Here is an 18,016-nt window from a genome sequence, read left to right on the forward strand (position 1 = left end):
GTGTACTTGGATATGACCACTATATCTAGGAACTCATTTTATATATATTTACCCAAAAGCAAAATACTGTCAAACTAAATTTCTATCAAAATATACCAAATAGTATCTAATTAATTGTCATCCACTTATTTAATCAAATATGACTAATATACAACAATTAAAAAGAATATGTACTAGGGCTAGAGAGATGTCTTAGTAGTTAAGAGCACTGGCTGCTCTTCCAGGGGTCCTGAGTTCAATTCCTAGCAACCACATGGTGGCTCACAACCATCTTTAGTGGGATCTTCTGTCACAATGGCATAAATGTAGACAGAGCACTCATATACAAAAAATAAATAAGTCTTAAAAAGAATATGTACTAATATATAATCTCTAATATATTAAAAAAGCATGTCACAACATTTTGAAGAGGAGTAATAAAGGTTTTCTTACACACACACTTGCTTGTACACGCATACAATCACAAGAAATACAGACTACTAATTGCCTGATGAGGGGAACGATAATTAAGGAGAATCTGGATGAAGTAGTGCTTGGAAGGGAAGGATAAGAGGACATCTTTCTGGGGCAATGGCCCTAGCTCTGCTGAGAAACATTAACTCTGCAGTCTAGAGTTGACATCTCCAAGGCCCAACAATTCCATATTATACAGCATGACAGCTGCTCCTTGAAAACATTTAATGAAATGGTGTATGTGTGTGTGTGCGTGCGTGCGTGCGTGCGTGCGTGTGTGTGTGTGTGTGTGTGTGTGTGCGTGTGCGCACACGCGTGCATACACTTTTAGATTTTTTTAATTTTTGAGTCATGTAAATCTAACTAGACGAAATTTCAAAGCCTATCCCACGGGACAACTAGGGATCGGCAGACTCTGGCTGCAGACCACCATGTTCACTGGATTAGATCCACCTCTTTCAGTCACACTCGCAGCTTCGCACTGACAGGTGAATTGTGGGAGGAGCCCTACAGACCACCCTCTGACCTTTTACACGGAAGCCTGACTTCGGCTAGAGCGTATAGAGGTGCGGCAGGTGAAGTGTGCAGCGGTTTCTGGCTCAGGGCAGGGAGGCTAGCTCAGTGGTGGAACACTCGTCTAGGGAGGAGGCCTTGAGGTCCATTACCAGCACTAAAACCAACGACAACAGCAACAAAAAAGCAATAACAAAAACCAACAAACAGAAGATTTTCTTAAAAAACTAGATAAAAATCTTGATATTTTAAGTATAAATTCTATCAATTTCAGGACCAGCAAGTTGGCTCAGTGAGTAGAAGTGCTTGTGGACAAGCCTGAAAATCTGAGCTTAGTCCCAAGGCCTCACATGTTAGGAGAGAGAACTGACTCCCATGAGTTATTTTTAACTTCTACATATACACCCTGGCATACGTGCCCCACACATAGATATCACACAGATGTGTCTCACCATGTCAGTGTCTATGGAAACTCGGAGGCCAATTTTGTTCATCCTTTGACTCTTCAGCGTCCTCAGGTGAGGGCACAGGGCCGCACTACAAGCCATGGCTATTTCTTTTGCAAACTGGTAACTAGTTGGTAAAACAGATATATCTTGGTTCTTTAGGAAGTAGAACACCTGAAAAATAAGTTAAATCAAAAAGAAATCATGATTATGATTACAAAGGCAACAATTACTGCTTTCAAATCAACTTTAATAAAATTCCAACATTAGATCTTTGAAATCACTGGTTGAGAGCATTCTGTATCAATAGCCTAAATTTGTTTGTTTTTTAAAAAAGATTTATTTATTTATTATGTATACAACATTCCTTTCATGTATGCCAGCATGCCAGAAGAGGGCACCAGATCTCATTATAGATGGCTGAGAGCCACCATGTGGTTGCTGGGAATTGAACTCAGGATCTCTGGAAGAGCAGTCAGTGCTCTTAACCTCTGAACCATCTCTCCAGCCCCTCAATAGTCTTAATTTGTATGATAAAATAAACCAAAATTTAAAACCAAAGATCAGATTATGGGAATGGCTCAGCTATGTTTGCACTATTTTTGCATTGTATCAATGAATTCCTTGTTAACTCAGTTCAGAGCCCATACTACAGGACCATCTGTATGGAATTAGCTCAGACAAAGAACAGTGCTCTGTGGTTGCTACATCATCTACAATCTGCTCATTCTTCACAAGCGAGATGATCCAAGATGACATAGACCTTCCTAACTGACTGAAAAAAGGACACGGGACTGCTGGGCTGGGACACTGTGGCTCTGCAGCTTCACAGTCTCTTATTTTAAAAAGCGTACATGTGCAAAAATGGTTTCCACATGGGTGATGATTATAAGTTGGTGTTAATAAATTCTTTTATTGTAACATAAAACAATATAATAAAATAATAGTATAAAAGGGCAATTTTTCAAAATGTAACTATTAGCTGTCAGGAAGTACTATCAAGATGAGGGCTTAAAATAAGTATATGCAAATTCAAATCTGGGGTGTGAGAGATTCTGGATGGGAATCTGTTTCAGTGTGGAAAGTGGAAGGCATAGTAAGCTATACCTAAATATTCATGGGCTAAGTATTCAGTATTACCAAGTACACAGACACGCATACGTGCACACACACACAGACTATCCAAACACAGCATGTGCAGGAAAAAGACCTTTCTCCATACCTCAGTGCACTTCAAGGTCTTCTCTTCAGTTTCAAAGTCTGCTTCCAGTTTTATTTTTTCACTTGGAAATTCTTCTAATGACATTCCATCTACTGAACTGATAACACTACACAATAAAGTAGAATACAAAACATTAGTATCACAGTGCTTTCTATAATTACTGAATTTGGAAAATGAGATGAGAAAACTCAAAGTTTTATATTTAAAGCAGCAACAAATATCATTTGTATATAAATAATCATTTATCATGATTCCTTGATTTTGCAACAAACTTTTGTTTAATAAATTATATCTCCTTTTTCATATATACAATTCAGACACAGGTTTCAAATACTTTAGTTTCTTAACAGAGGAGTTTATCACAAATTAAAAGAACTATTTTCTGGGGTTGGGGATGTAACTCATTTGATGGAGAGCCTGCCTAACATGCAGGCAGCTCTGAGTCTGATCCCCAGCACTACAGGCCTTTAACCTTAGCACTCAGGAAGCCAAAACAGGAGGATTTCAAGTCTAAAGCGATCCTGGGTCACATACTAAGTTCAAGTCCAGCCTAGTCTATATGGCAAGACCTTATTTCAAAAGTCTGTTTTGGAATCCTTTCTTCTTTCTTCCTTCTAGACTGCTTACCCCATTCTCCAGAAAAGAGAGGGGCCGGACAACTGAAAAGAATGGCTAGCAGTGGTCACTGCTGGGGCCTCTAACATATACATCATTAAGTTTAGCTTATACTAACAGAATTAATAGAATTCAATAATGAAAAGAAAACCCTTATTGACTTAACAAAAAATGTATACCATATATCAGAAATGGCATTTTGCCTTTTCTATTTTCTTTTCTTTTCTTTTCTTTTTTCCGAGACAGGGTTTCTCTGTAGCTTTGGTGCCTGTCCTGGAACTCGCTCTTGTAGACCAGGCTGGCCTCGGACTCATAGAGATCCGCCTGCCTTTGCCTCCCGAGTGCTAGGACTAAAGGCGTGCACCACCACCGCACAGCCTCATTTTGCCTTTTCTTAGCCCTGGCAGAAAGCTAGCTAATTTATGTTTTATAATTAGCACCTCCCCAGCTGACTATTCATTATAGCTTCTTGCTCAAGAAAACTTATGGTTCGGTTAGCTATATGTTTGAGAAAAATACTGTATTAATTGGGATAGGAACATTTAAATTATTGGCATAATTCTGTATTCAAAAATATTTCATTGTACTAAAGGGATGTTTTTATACTACCCCTCCCACCATCAAATCAAATGCACTTTAGTAACACGAAATACCCACCCTTTATTCTTCTTTTCTTCCGAATCCACCCAACAGATGTCCACGTACTCTCTCAGGTCTACTGCATCAGCTTTCCCACAAGGAATCTTAAAGTCCTTTTGCTCTCGTAAAGCCAGTCGTAAGCCATCCATGGTCTCTGGAGTTATTTGTACCATTAACCCATCTAGAAATCAGAGTTATACTTCATACTGAGTTTGTCAAATTTCAGCATGTGTGCCAAGTAACAGAATTTATTATTAAAATATGTTTGGTGTAAGATACAAGTTTTAAATATTCTCCTGTTAAAGGTTTGGTTTTCACTAGGAAAATCAAACCATTTTGTAAAGTTAAGAATTATTTTTAAGGTTATGTAAAGACAATAAGTTATGCTTCTTACTGACAGCACAACAAAAATATCATGCACCATAGTTAAGTAGGATTCATCCTAGGATGCAAAGATGATTTGACATATGCAAATCAATAAACATCACACCAACTGAAGTACAAAAATTATGTATCAATCATCTTGCAGAAGAAAACACTGGAAAAAATTCAACATCCGTTCATGAAAAAAACCTCAATAAATTAAGTTTGAAAGGAAGATGCCTTAAAATAAAAAAGGAAATACAGGACAAACCAATGGCTAATATCACAATAAAAGGGGAAAAGTTGAGACCATTGCCTTTAAGACCAGAACAAGACAAGGAACAAGCCTACTCTGAACACACTATTATAGCTACCCAGACACTGAGTAGGACAGAAGCAAGAATGGGCATTCAAGCAGGGAAAAGGGAAGTAAAACTGCTCTTGTTTACAATTGTATGAGTCTGGAAGAAATCAGCTAAAACTGAATACAAATCAAGATATAAAATAAGGAACATGCGTAGATAACAAACATGCTAACAAAGAAATCAAGACAGCAATCTCTCTCATAACAACAACAAAAAGGAATAGAGTTAATGGAGGAAACCAGATGATTTCTACAGTGAACATGACAAAACACCAATCAAAGATGCCATGTTCATGAATTAGAAGGACTAATATGGTCAAAACATTGATGCTATCCAGAGCAATTACATATTCTAAATAGTCTCAATCTAGATACCAAGGGCATTCTTCACAAAGGGAAACAAGCAAATTCCCAATCCTAAAACTCCCAGGAAAGCACAAAAAACATCACCCTGGAGGAGGGAGGCTGAGGCATCTTACTACCTCATTACCCCCTACACACTACTGAACAGCACAATATGAACATTAACCACCACACACACATACACACACACACACATTGACATACCACATCCCCCCCCACATACCACATATACATACCACACCACACACACCACACACACCCAACAACCAAGAGCAGAAGAGAAAACCCAAAAATAAATTCACCTTTAGGCCACTTGATTTTCAACAAAGGGGTCAAAATATTAACTGTAGAAAAAAAATACTCAATAAATGGTACTAGAAAATGATTATCCAGTCAGCACAAAGAAAAATAAACACTACATCCCTATCTCTTACCATGAACAAAATCTCCTCAAAATGAAACAAAGGCCAAATGCATGACCTGAATATATGGGTTGCAGAGATGGCTCAGAGGTTAAGAGCACTTACTGTCCCTCCAGAGGTCCTGAGTTCAATTCCCAGCAACCACATAGTGGCTCACAACTATCTGTAATACGATCTGGTGCCCTCTTCTGGTCTGCAGGGATACATGCAGGCAGAACACTGTATACATAATTAATAATTAATCTTAAAAGAAGACCTGAAAATATAAGCCTACTAAGAAAAAAATGCAGGAAAAGTATTTAAAACTTAGGCATAGATAGATCTTTCTCTCTTTTTGTATTTCTTATAAGAAATGAAAGCACAGCTGGGTGTGGCCACTTATGGCTGTAATCCTAGGGACAGAAAGGGAAAATAAATGTAAAAAGATGAACCCAAAGCATCTTTGGTTCAAAATGTACATCAAATTAAGCCTCTCCTATATAACAAAGGAAAGAAGAGTGCAGACTGAAACATGAAGAACAGGAGAAAACATTTTGTAAATAAATATTTTCTGACAAGGAGCAGATGGAAACTGAGAAATTTCAACAGTTTGAGACTGGGTTAGTTTGTTTAAAAACAAAAGTGAAAACAGTAACAACAACAAATCCAGCCCCCAATTACAGAAGCAATTAATCCCAGCATTCTGGGGAAAATGTGGGAGAAATAACAAGTTTTAGGCTAGCCTGGACTACAGACTGAGACTTTGTCTCACAAAATCAAAATCTGGCTAATAAATTCACAGAAGTTCTCAAGACATTTCTTCAAAGAGGTTTTACAAATGTCCAAGAAATATATGAGAAAAAATATTTAGTATCACAACAGTGAAATGCAAATCTAAACCACCATATTTTTCTCATTCTAGTCAGAATGGTTGTAATAATAAAAAACACAGGGACCAAAGAGACATTTAGAGTACTGGCTGGTCTTTGGGAAAACCCAGGCTCAAGTCCCAATACCCACACAGCTGTTCACAACCCTCTGTAACTCCAGTTCCAGGGAATCCTATACCCTCTTCTGGCCTCCACAGACACTGCATGCCTGTGGTGAACATCAATATATATAAAAGTAAATAAATATTAACTGTATATTAAAATAAATGATATTAAGGAGGCAGAGAAATGGGAATTTGTCCTTTACTTTGTAACCACTCTATTTATTTACGTTGTGCTGCTGGGAATGGGCCAGGGCTGCAGCACAAGCCAAGCCAGTGCTCTAGCACTGAGCTCCATTCCCAAGCAGAGACAGGGAGACTGCTGTACACGGGTGACAGAAGAATAACTTAGTGCAGTCATGATGGAAAACAGTACAGGAACTTTATGATCGAACTATTCACCTACTGGGTGTGCCTCAAATGAAATTAAATAATTAATCAGAGATAAGCTAGGCAGGATAGTTAAGGTCTGTGACCCAAGCACGCAGGAGGCACAGGCAGGAGAGTTGAGAATTTAAATTCAGTCAGAGCTATACAATGAGCCCAAGGTAGCCTAAGATAGCAAGATTATCTGAATGCCCTCTGATGTTCCTCAGCAAAAGAAATAATAAAAATAAAGAGAGAGACTTCCACATCCTCTTATTGTAGCACTATCGTTAACAGCCACAATATTAAATCAAAAGGTGTTTATCAACAGAGGACTGAATTAAAACGTGGCATAAAGACATAATGGAATATTACTCAGCCAGATGAAAAACTGAAATCCTGTCTTTTACAGCAACATGGATGGAACTGGAGGTCAGACATTGGATTACATGCACAATCACAGAAAGTTGAACACCCCTTTGTTTCAGTCATATAAAAAAATAAAATAGCAGTTCCTGCAAGTTAGGGAGCATAGATGTAGGACTGAAAAAGAGACTGTATGATGGTTTCCATAATGCAGCTACATATCAAGAACACTGCACATTCAGAAAGGCAACTAAAACTCACAATTTACACTTCATAAAGAACATGCAGAGGAATTTGGAATTTGTCAACACAAAGAAATAACAAGGGTTTAAACAGAGGGAAATAGTAATTACCCTGATTTGATCACTATACATTCTAAACAATTATTATTTGCTAAACACGAAGAAGGGGGAAATCTATAATATGCAACATAAAAACTACAATGCAGTTTAAAATAAGACAACCAATAGAAAATAGGCAAAAATAAGTATATCACAAATAAAATAACTTGTTCTATAAATATGAAATAGGATATTCTATTTGCTAATAAATAAGAAATATACTTATAACAATGACCATATTCAGAAACAACTGAAAGATTAACAAAGATAAGTACACTAATAACACCATGTGTAGAGAATATGTAGACTAGAGAGGAACTTAACTAGTAATAAGGATTGGTACAATCACTTTGCAAACCAATTTGGGAATATTCTGGCAAATAGACATTTACTAATCTAATTGATTCAGGAATTCCAATCTTAGATATATATTAGCACTACTGGTTGTCACAATAGAAATAAACAATCTAGAAGTTCATAAATTATTACATAGTCACAAAGTATTTAATAGCACTGAAGCTGAGCAAATTATAGTTGCCAATATGCATAAACCAGAAGCAATGTGCATATGTATATATTATTCTTTTGCTTTGTTTTCAAGACAGAGTTTCTCTGTAGCTTTGGAACCTGTCCTGAAAATCTCTTTAGACCAGGCTGGCCTCGAACTCAAAGAGATCCACCTGCCTCTGCCTCCCGAGTGCTGGGATTAAATATGTGCGCCACCACCGCCTAGCTGTAACTCTATTCTTAATAGCATAACTTTGTAATATATTGTGTAACTATTCTCACGCAAAACAATACTACAGCAGTCAGTCTACTAGCTAGCTCTTGAGGAGAGGAGAAAGAAGACTTAAGTAGACCCAATATTGTCATGCTCTAGTGCTTGGCTGGGGATTACTTTACGTAAGTTTGTGGTAGACTGTTCTTAACAACTTACACTACTCTTTTGTAAGAATCAAATATATTGTTTGGTTGTTTGTCGTTTTTGGTTGGTGGTTTCTGTTTTGTTTTTTTGATGTCTCACTATATAGACCATGTTGCCCTCTAACTCATAGAAATCCGCCCACCTTTGCCTCCCAGGTGCCTAACAAATATATTTCTTAAAGGCAAAGGAAAAATAACTTTACATTAAAGCAATCAAAGATAAAGTCATACCTTCAACTATGCTGGACTTGGCAAGAAATCCTGAAGATGTTTTCAGAGCCCCGTTAAATACCACAAAACTTGCTCCTGTCACTGATAATGAAAATATAATGAATTATATTTATATTATATTTATTTATAAATAATATATTAATTTATATTATATTTTAATCTGTTTATCTTATGCTATATTTATTACTCAAAATGTTGAGGTTGCACATTTTAAGTATTCAATAAATTTTATGCTCATAACACATCAGAAATATGATAAAAAAACAAAACAAGATTAAAATATTGTATAAAATAGTATTTATAACTAATGATGTTTGTGCTTTTGCTAATGAGGGTGCCATGAATCAAACTCACTGAAGGTGAACACACAGTGTGAAAGTTTCTGTGGAACCCCCACTTGACAAAGTTAAAGTCACCTGTAATCTTAGGGGCCGGGGGAGTGTGATGTGCTTTCCATACAATACCAGAACCAATGCTAAAATTCCTAGGGCACATGTAAATCCTGGATGCGTGTGTGGTGGCCTGCCTGGATTCCAGTCTTTGCAGGCATGAAGAGATGGACTCTTCAGATCAAGCTGGCTGGCAAGATTAGCCATATCAACAAGATCTGAGTTTTACTGAGACCCTGACTCAGAGAGTAGAGTGGAAGAGCAATGAAGCATGATTCCCAAAATCAAACTTAGGTCTCCACAAGCACATGTGCACCTAAAGACATGTAAAAACATATATGCACATAAACATCAACACCACACACAAATGGGAAGAAAAAATGAAAAAAATAAATATAACCTTTGACATTAATTTCACCTCTAAGAATAAAAACATGTGTATATAAGGTTATTCATAACAGCATTTTTATAAATATCTGAAGAATAGAAGTCATTTATGACAAGAAGAGACAGTTAAATGATGAACAATTACAAAACTCTTTACTAATATAGAATAATCTCCAAAGAGTGTTAAAAACAAGGTGCACAATGAAACATATTACAAGCTGGATCTAAAAAAGTGGGAGAAAGACGTGTCTTGAGTGTATGCATACCCATTCATTTGCTTGATTACATACATTAAAACTAGTATCTGGAGAGATACACAAGAAAGTAAACTGGTTTGTTGCTCTGTAAGAGGATGGCTAGATGGTTAAGAGAATACCTTTCACCACAAAATAAATACAAATAGTCTCAATCTTACCACATATATATGTCCCGATTAACAAATAAATACTTAAAAAATACTTAAAACTCCATAATTTTAGGGATCATGAAGATAGTTTAGCCAGTGAAGTTCTTGCTGTACAGGAATGGGAACATGAGTTCAGGTTCCACCGCCTTCAAGTAAAAGATGGAAAGTGGTGGCCGCGACTGTAATCGCAGCATTGTGGAGGTGGAGAAAGGAGGATCCTGGGGGCTTGCTAGTCAGTAAGTGTTGTGAGATATTTGTACACTGTGTGAAGGTGCATTGCTGTGACTGATATAATAAAAAGCTGAATGGCCAACAGCTAGGCAGGAGATAAAGGCAAGATTTCTGGGGAGAAAAGGGGGAAGGGAAGGAATCTAGGCACACAAAGAATGCCAGGAGACATGAGAGGAAACATGCAAGACGGAAGAGAGGTAGCCAATGAGAATCTAATGCTATATGTAGTATCCAACATAAAGGTTTGAATATCCAAACATAGGGCCTTAGGAAGCTAAGAAAAGTTCTGGACAAGGAGCTGGATGTGACTTCCTGGTCCCACAGTCTCTTAGGTGGACTGACGCTTGAGGCTTACAGAGGAGCAGTTACTGGTTTCTGCCTGTGTGCTTGAGCCAGTAGTCAGCTGCCATTGCCATGTGGACATTGCTGAGGACAGAAAGACTACAGAACGGGTGATGGATATGCTGAGCCCTCTGCTTGGGAACAGCTGAGTCCAGATGAGACGTGATGCCTCGTTATTACATGCCATCCTTTCACATGGCATGAATAGAGATTTACATTACAGTTTGGTTAGGTAGTACAAATGGACTTATAAAGCTGGCAGGTGCCTTTTACTTGCTCAAACATAAAACAAAATATCATCTTCAGCTGACTTGGACACACCTCACATCCAATACTTGAGTTAATACTGACATGTTAACTTTAAAAGCCGGCGTGTTTTCAGAAAAAAAAAAGGACACCAATAAAGTACCCCAAGCGATCCAGCCTCTCCAAGTGCCTCTGCTGCAGTTTCCTCAAAATTCTGCATCCAGAACAACTTCAAAGACGCTAGCTGAGATGGCCCAGTTTAACATACTACTCCAGCCAAGACTTCAGATAAGCTCTACACTTTACCATCACACAGAGACAAAATAAACAAACAAAAATACAGCGGGCTCTCTCAAGACACGACCATTATCCCAATTTTCTTAGGGTTCCCTAAGGATGCCATCACCTCCAAACAACAAGAAGCAGTTTATAGAATACAACACCTATAGAGGCAGGGTGGGTGGGTTTTGGTCATTCAGTGGGTTATGGATGTTTGTCATCATTTAGGGGGGTTGGTTACAAGTTATTACTGGTTACAGGAAGGGAAAAAAGAAGATATAGGAATAATAGGATAAAAGGGTAGATTATTGAATCTACTTTTAAACTAAAAAAAAACCCAACTACTAGTTTTAAATATTTAACATTGGTATAGATTTTTGTATACTGATACAAATTTAAGGTTATTTTTGTTATACTGTATATATGTTCTACTTTTGTTTAAAGTGTTTATTGTACCTAAACAGCTCATTTCAAATTATACTGTAAAGTTTTAGTCCTTAAAGGCTATTATTACAAACTGTTTAGGATAATTACGAAATGTAGTTTAGTAGTTAAGTCATGTAACAATCAAACTTGTAGTCATGCTAGGTATGTTTTCAAGATCAAACTGAGATATATTTTAAATAGATTGACGACCTTCAAACACTTCAAAGATCTACAGAATGGCATTAAAATGTTTTAATAACAGAAGGCTTTTCATGACAGTGAGATATGTCTGCTCATGGCATCACCAGTCTACTTCAATAAAGATGATGGGCATCGAAGAACTTCCAGTATGGAGTTTGCTTTCTTTATGGCAAAAGCTAGTCATCTGGGCAAGAAACTGCCCTGGGCTCGACTGCTGACATATATTGTCCAAACTGGGCAAGCAGAACACACAAAAAAAGTAAGTGTCAAACTTTGTCAAGACAAGATAGGACAGTCTTTCAAAATTCCTGCTTCACAGAAAAACCTGTCAGATGTTCTACTCATGCACACAGAAGACGGATGCCCCACAATTACAGAGGAATCTTGGGTGACTGTCCAGGTAGCCAGTTGTCTCTGTCATTTCTACAGTCTCAGAAGTTGTTTGCTCTGCTCTTCCTGTTTAATCAGGTAATATTATATGCTCCTCATATTCTTAATGGGGTTAAAGACTAGATAGTTATAGTTCTCCTTGATACCAAATTCAAATAAGAAATGTACATGAGAGATGTGAGGTTTATTAACCCTTTAAGACATAAAAACTTAAGTTGTTTATCTAAGAAGACACTTTAGGATCTAAAATGATATTTTTATGATGGTAATACAAGTTATGATAAAAGAGGTTTAGGTATAAAACTACGGACTCACTAAGATAGGACAGATAATAAAGTACTTTCTCCAAAATTGCCAAATACAAATGGACTGGACATTGTGAATGTAATTCTTACCTGATAATTGTTCTTACAATAGATAGTTTTAGTATGTTAAATTCTACTATATAGAATTAAAACCTTTCCTTTTTATTTAGACAAAAGAGGGAAATGTTATGGGGTATTTGCACACTGTGTGAAGGTGTATTGCTGTGATTGGTGTAATAAAAAGCTGGACAGCAATTAGCTAGGCAGGGTGCAGAGGCACGATTTCCTGGGAAAGAAAGGAAGAGGAGGAGGAACTAGGAGCACAGGAACACGAGGAGACACAAAGAGGAAACAGGAGGTACAAGAGAGGCTGGTGGCCAGTGAGAAACTACTGCTATTACAGGTAAGTATAAGTGGCTCAGGCTCAGCGAAACGCTAGCTAGAAAACTAAGGTGGTGAGAGTTGAAAACATCTATGTCAATCTCTGTCCTCCACATGCATACATGTGTATGGTATGTGTGTTTATACATGTGTATGTATGTGTGAGCATGTGTTCGTATACACACACACACACACACACAGTTCTTAAATTGCAATGACAAAAATTTCAGTTAATGGTAAGTAAAAAAGCAAAGTATAAAAGTATAAACATTAAGTATAAAACTATCTATTCAACCTATGTATTAAGAAACAAAAAAATACAGTAAAATGTCAACGATGGCCTTATTTTGGGCTCTCTCTGTTTGAATGTGTGTTTTTGCATGTGCATGTGTGTGTTTATATGTGTGATGCAGATACACTCAGAGTCCAGAAGAGGGCATCACATAACCTGAAGCTGGAGTGATAGGCAGTTACAAGTGGTCTGACATAGGTACTGGTAACCAAACTGGGTCCTCCGCAAGAACAGTGCACATTCTTAACTGATAAAGTCCCTTTCTAGCCCTAAAAGATTTATTCATATCTACTTAGGTATATATATATATTCATGTGCATATATATATATATATATATATATATATATATATATATATATGCACATGAATGTAGTTGCCCACAGAAGAAAAAGAAAGCATCAGATCCCCTGGCTGTAGTTACACGTGATTATAAGCATGTGGATGCTGAGAACCAAACTCAGTCCTCTATAAGAGCAATGCACAATCTTAACTACAAGCCATCCCTCTAGCCCCCACTTTTTCACTGCTTGTCAAAGCATTATCTTTACAACTGAAAGAAAAAAACATGAGTAGTGAAAGCATCAGGCTATTTCAAGGCTACCCTGCGACAGCGTGTTAATCTCAAGAACCACTTCACTTGCCTGGACCTTCAGTCTGTCGCCCTGTCACTGCAAGTCTAGAAATGGCAGCAGTCAGAGCTGAGGATGCCACAGAGGCTGCCCACCCCACCATCTTCATTTGTCCATTATCCTTCACCCTTGCCTACCATGTGCCCTCCTAAATAACAGGAGCTGAGCAGAGACTGAACAAATGTAAAAACATCCCATTCAAATAAAAAATACGGAAAAGAAGTTTCTCACACTATGGGATACACTAAAGAATAGACTTCCAAATCTTTACATCTAATGTAGCCAGAAATAAAAACACAAAATAAAGCAATATTTTCTATCTATTCTTTATAAAACAGAAATTTTAAGCATACCACTCCATCATTAATTCAGGAAATATGTTAAGGTATTTCTTTCTTTCTGAAAGGCTCTCTTAAGTGGGGTTTCATAGATTACCTTTTCTGGGCTGACCAGTGGCACTATTGGCCTGAGTTTGATAAACTCCATCACTTTGTACACACACCAGATGAGAATCTGCTTCTGTACTAAAGCTAGCTCCAATGCTGATGACATGCTCGTTAGAAGAATTTATTACCTTCATTACCTGAGGGAAAAAACCCATCATACTTGTTAAGAAACATTTTCAACATCTGTATCTAGTCTAGAAGTCATATTATTGATCAGCTTCATAATTACCAAGCTTTGGTCTGAACAACTTCGTGGGAATGTGACAAACAATAAAAAAAAAATATCAGTTAATAGATAAAACAATAAAGGGTTGAAAAAACTGGATCAAGCAAATTCTCTATTGACAAACCAATTTTAAAAATGTAAAAACATTGTTATTATAAAATAGATGTCTTCATTCAAAACAACAACAAAAAGTCTAGTCTCAGGAACTCCGCTCTTCTACTATCTTTAGATTGGACAGAGCGAGTATACTTACATCACTGTACTTTTTCCGAGGTATTTTTATACAGCTTTTCCCCATTTCCATATGAATCAACAGCTGATCGATGTTATGCAATGTATACTGGTAATTTCGAAGGTCCTACGTAGAATGATCACAGTTCCATCAACATTTGCTCATCCACTAGACATTTTCATCCGTAACTGTAGTTTAAGCCTTCTGACACACTTCTATCAAAATGCTACCCAGAAACAGTCCCACCTTGAAAAACAAAACACCCACCCATAAAAAAACACAACTCAAAAGCAATAAAGACTATTCTCAGAAAGAGGGGCTACAGTGTTTGAAGACCACTCTCCTTTCCTTTTACAGTTCTTCCCAAACAGCAAAAGTCATTTTTATAAGTGTTCTCAAAGGCTCATATGTTTAAAGGTTTGTTCATATCTCGTGGTGCTACTGGGATGGGGTGGAATGGCTAGAAGGTGAGGCCTAGGGTTCTGGAGGCATGCCTCTGCAGAGAGTAGTAAGATTTAAGTCCCTTCTATTTCTTCCTTTGCTGCCCAGGCACTATAAGACAAATGGCTTCCGCCACCAAGTACCCCTCGTGATGCTGCCACATGCCCAAAACAACAGAGCCAAGTGACCCTGGACAAATCTTCTGAAGTCATAAGCAACAGCAAACTACTCTCTTCACAAAGATTATCTCCCATATTTTGAAAACATAACAGAAAACTGAGAGTCTTCAAGCTAGAGATAGGAAATTTAAAGTAGGTTTGCTAAATACTTCAGCAAATATAAAATGACAAAGTTCTGGGTAGAAGGGAGCCTCAGATATTACCTTATCCAGGCTTTCCTACTACAAATGAAGATGCTAAGGTCTTAATTTGTTCACACTCACAAAGCTGATTTACTTTTCTAACACTTCCCCTAAAGCTCCATCAATTTCAGAGGTGTGTAAAGTTTTCCTCTGCCCCTAGTACATAAGAACAACAGCAGAGCTAAGCAAAGAGCACTCAGAATTAGGGACGCATAGATCATGAGACAGTGTATTCTAAAAGGAAGCAGAGCACATTTCTATTATGTGGACTTATTATAGTAAGTCTTCAAATACCAAATGCTCCAAATTAAAATGAACAAATAAAACTAGGTGAAATATACTAAATAAAAGTTTAAAGAAACAGTATTTAAAAACAACACAATAGTTCAGTTACTTACAACAAGTAAGTTCATAATAGTGTGTCCTATTTCTCCAAAAAGAGGCTTCCTGCTTCTGACACTTGTTAGAGGAGCAGGATATGCTGCACATAAAAGAGAATAATTGGTCATTATGAACATTAACAGAAAGTCCTCCATTTATTTTATTTATTTTTAATTTCAAACAAACAATACATATAAATACCACTCAGTCAGTTATCAGAGAAAAGTAAAAGATGCCTGTGCATCTCCTAGATGCTACACTTACTGGTAATCTTTCACGGACCACCTGACTCAATTTCTACAACAAGGGTGTTGACACCTACTTACAGATAAGAAAATTGAGACAAAGAAATATGCTCATTTAACTGTGGAAAAAGATTTGAAAGTATGCTTTTCTGATTCTGATGCATTTAATGCTTTATTTTCATAAACTTTTCAATGGAAAAAAGTACAATAATTGCTTTGACCTCTATAAAGTTTTTCTAATTTAATGAGAAATTGAAAAAAACTTGGCATTTTGATGTTTTCTTCTGTAGTGTTGGGGATTGGATCCTGAGTCTTATACACACTAGGTCAGCACTACACCACTCAATTATAATCCTAGTGTCCAAATAAGAGACTTTAAAGATATTTACAGTCAATATTATTTTGTGGTAATTCAAAAATGATCATATATTTTTATAGTTCTTAGGTCATGATGATAAAAGGAACATAAAGAGTCAAAGGATCCAGGGCAGAAGAAGGGCGCAAACAAGGGCCTTGTTGAATGTCTACTCTCTTGTTAGGGTGTACATTATAAACATAGAACACTAAAAAGAAGACACCTTGCAGCCAACACAGAAGGACTCTGATGCTGAAAAAGTGGGTAGACTTTTTCTATGATGACAAAGAACTGACACATTTTTAATATTAAGCTCTCAGCTTTTGAGATAAGCAATCTAATATTTCTGATATCTACTATACAAACATTCTTCCTTCAACTTCTAAGAAACACTACATGTCTGGCACTATTTTATAACCTTGAGTCAGAGCACCACATCCTTGCTAGTACAAATATATTTTTTAATCTTAAAAAAAAAAACTCCAAAGTTATTTGGACATTAGAAGGTCTAGACTGGTAAAAACATGATTAGTGTTAAAAGACAAGAAAACTATAAAAGACAATACTAATAGAAATGCTTGGTTTTCACCTCATCTTTTCATGAGTGAGGTGCATCCCTATAATGATTAGAGGTCATTTTACTTGACACACTGAATAGCTTATGGCTTAGAATGACATGTTATCAGTGTTACAGTCTTACAACTAATGTTTAAACAGGTAGTCACTGATCAGAGAGAGCGATTTTCATCCTTAATCTTGGGACTTTAAATTTTGTTACTGAATTTCGCACATATATATTCCATTGAAAAATTCCAAGTCATATGTAAACAGGCATGAGTACCATTAACTTCAGTGTCAGTCTACCTAAGGTCTAGTACAACAGAACACACGCAGGGCATTGTTGAGGCTAGTTAATCTCCACCGGCGACTCTTCCCATCACTATCACACAGCTTTGAGTTTCAACGCTGTGATCTTTTGAGAAGTTCCTCATGTTACTACACAATAAACATCACTGTAGGGAAACTAGTCTTACCATTTTTAGGTGCTACTGTTCAAGCTACTGGCCAAGCCTACAGACTGATGATTAACTAGTATATTGCCCTAATCTTCAAAAAAGACAGCATTCAAATGCTTTTATCAGTGACAAAACATTGAACTGGATGAAGAAAATGCTGGCTCAGTAAAATGCTGCAAATTCTCGGAATTACACACAAAACCTGAGATTAAAGCTAACTTTCTTCATTAACAGTGGTACGGGAGAATTGTCTGTAGTCTGTCAATCATAATTTAAATAAACGCTGATTGGCCAGGCAGGAAGTATAGGTGGGTCAGCCATACAGGAAGTAGAGGTGGGGCGATGAGAACAGGAGAATGCTGGGAAGGAGGAAGCCCATTCCTCCCACTCCTGTCCAGACCCTCAAAGAAGCAGGATGTAACCTGACCTGCTGAAAAAGGTACTGAGCCATGTGGCTAACATAGATAAGAACAATGGGTTAATATAAGTTACAAGAGTTAACAAGAAGCCTGAGCTAATGGGCCAATCAGTTTATAATTAATGCAGACTCTATGTGATTTTCTTTGGGGCTTACCAGCTGTGGAAACTGGACAAGACAGAAACCCCAACTAGCAAGCCTCATGTTACATAACAGAATCAAATGCTTAACTCTTAAATAAATAATAAGAAACACCTATCATCAAAGTCAGAATTTAACAATTTGTCAAACAGAGGATTAAAACAATTATCTTTCAGAACTGCCCATTCTGAAATAGAAATAAGTTTTATTTTTCCCAAAACAAAATTGTCTCCAATATAATACCTGCTAAA

General features: G+C 37.0%; 1 protein-coding gene across 3 annotated transcripts in view; it reads right to left on the reverse strand.

Annotated features, from left to right (window-relative positions):
• Zfyve16 (zinc finger FYVE-type containing 16) overlaps positions 1 to 18,016 on the reverse strand; it is a 48,834-nt gene that overhangs the window by 4,464 nt on the left and 26,354 nt on the right. For all 3 annotated transcript variants that reach the window (XM_085676860.2, XM_085676859.2, XM_048455914.3), the window contains exons 11-17: positions 15,608 to 15,690; positions 14,429 to 14,533; positions 13,939 to 14,086; positions 8,599 to 8,679; positions 3,907 to 4,069; positions 2,635 to 2,740; positions 1,419 to 1,586 (exon numbers count right to left, since the gene is read on the reverse strand). In XM_085676860.2, coding sequence (XP_085532986.2) covers positions 1,419 to 1,586; positions 2,635 to 2,740; positions 3,907 to 4,069; positions 8,599 to 8,679; positions 13,939 to 14,086; positions 14,429 to 14,533; positions 15,608 to 15,690 — 854 coding nt within the window. The remainder of the gene's footprint in view (positions 1 to 1,418; positions 1,587 to 2,634; positions 2,741 to 3,906; positions 4,070 to 8,598; positions 8,680 to 13,938; positions 14,087 to 14,428; positions 14,534 to 15,607; positions 15,691 to 18,016) is intronic.

This window comes from Myodes glareolus, chromosome 15 (genome assembly GCF_982192425.1).
Source record: "Myodes glareolus chromosome 15, mMyoGla1.1, whole genome shotgun sequence".
Taxonomy (NCBI): domain Eukaryota; kingdom Metazoa; phylum Chordata; class Mammalia; order Rodentia; family Cricetidae; genus Myodes; species Myodes glareolus.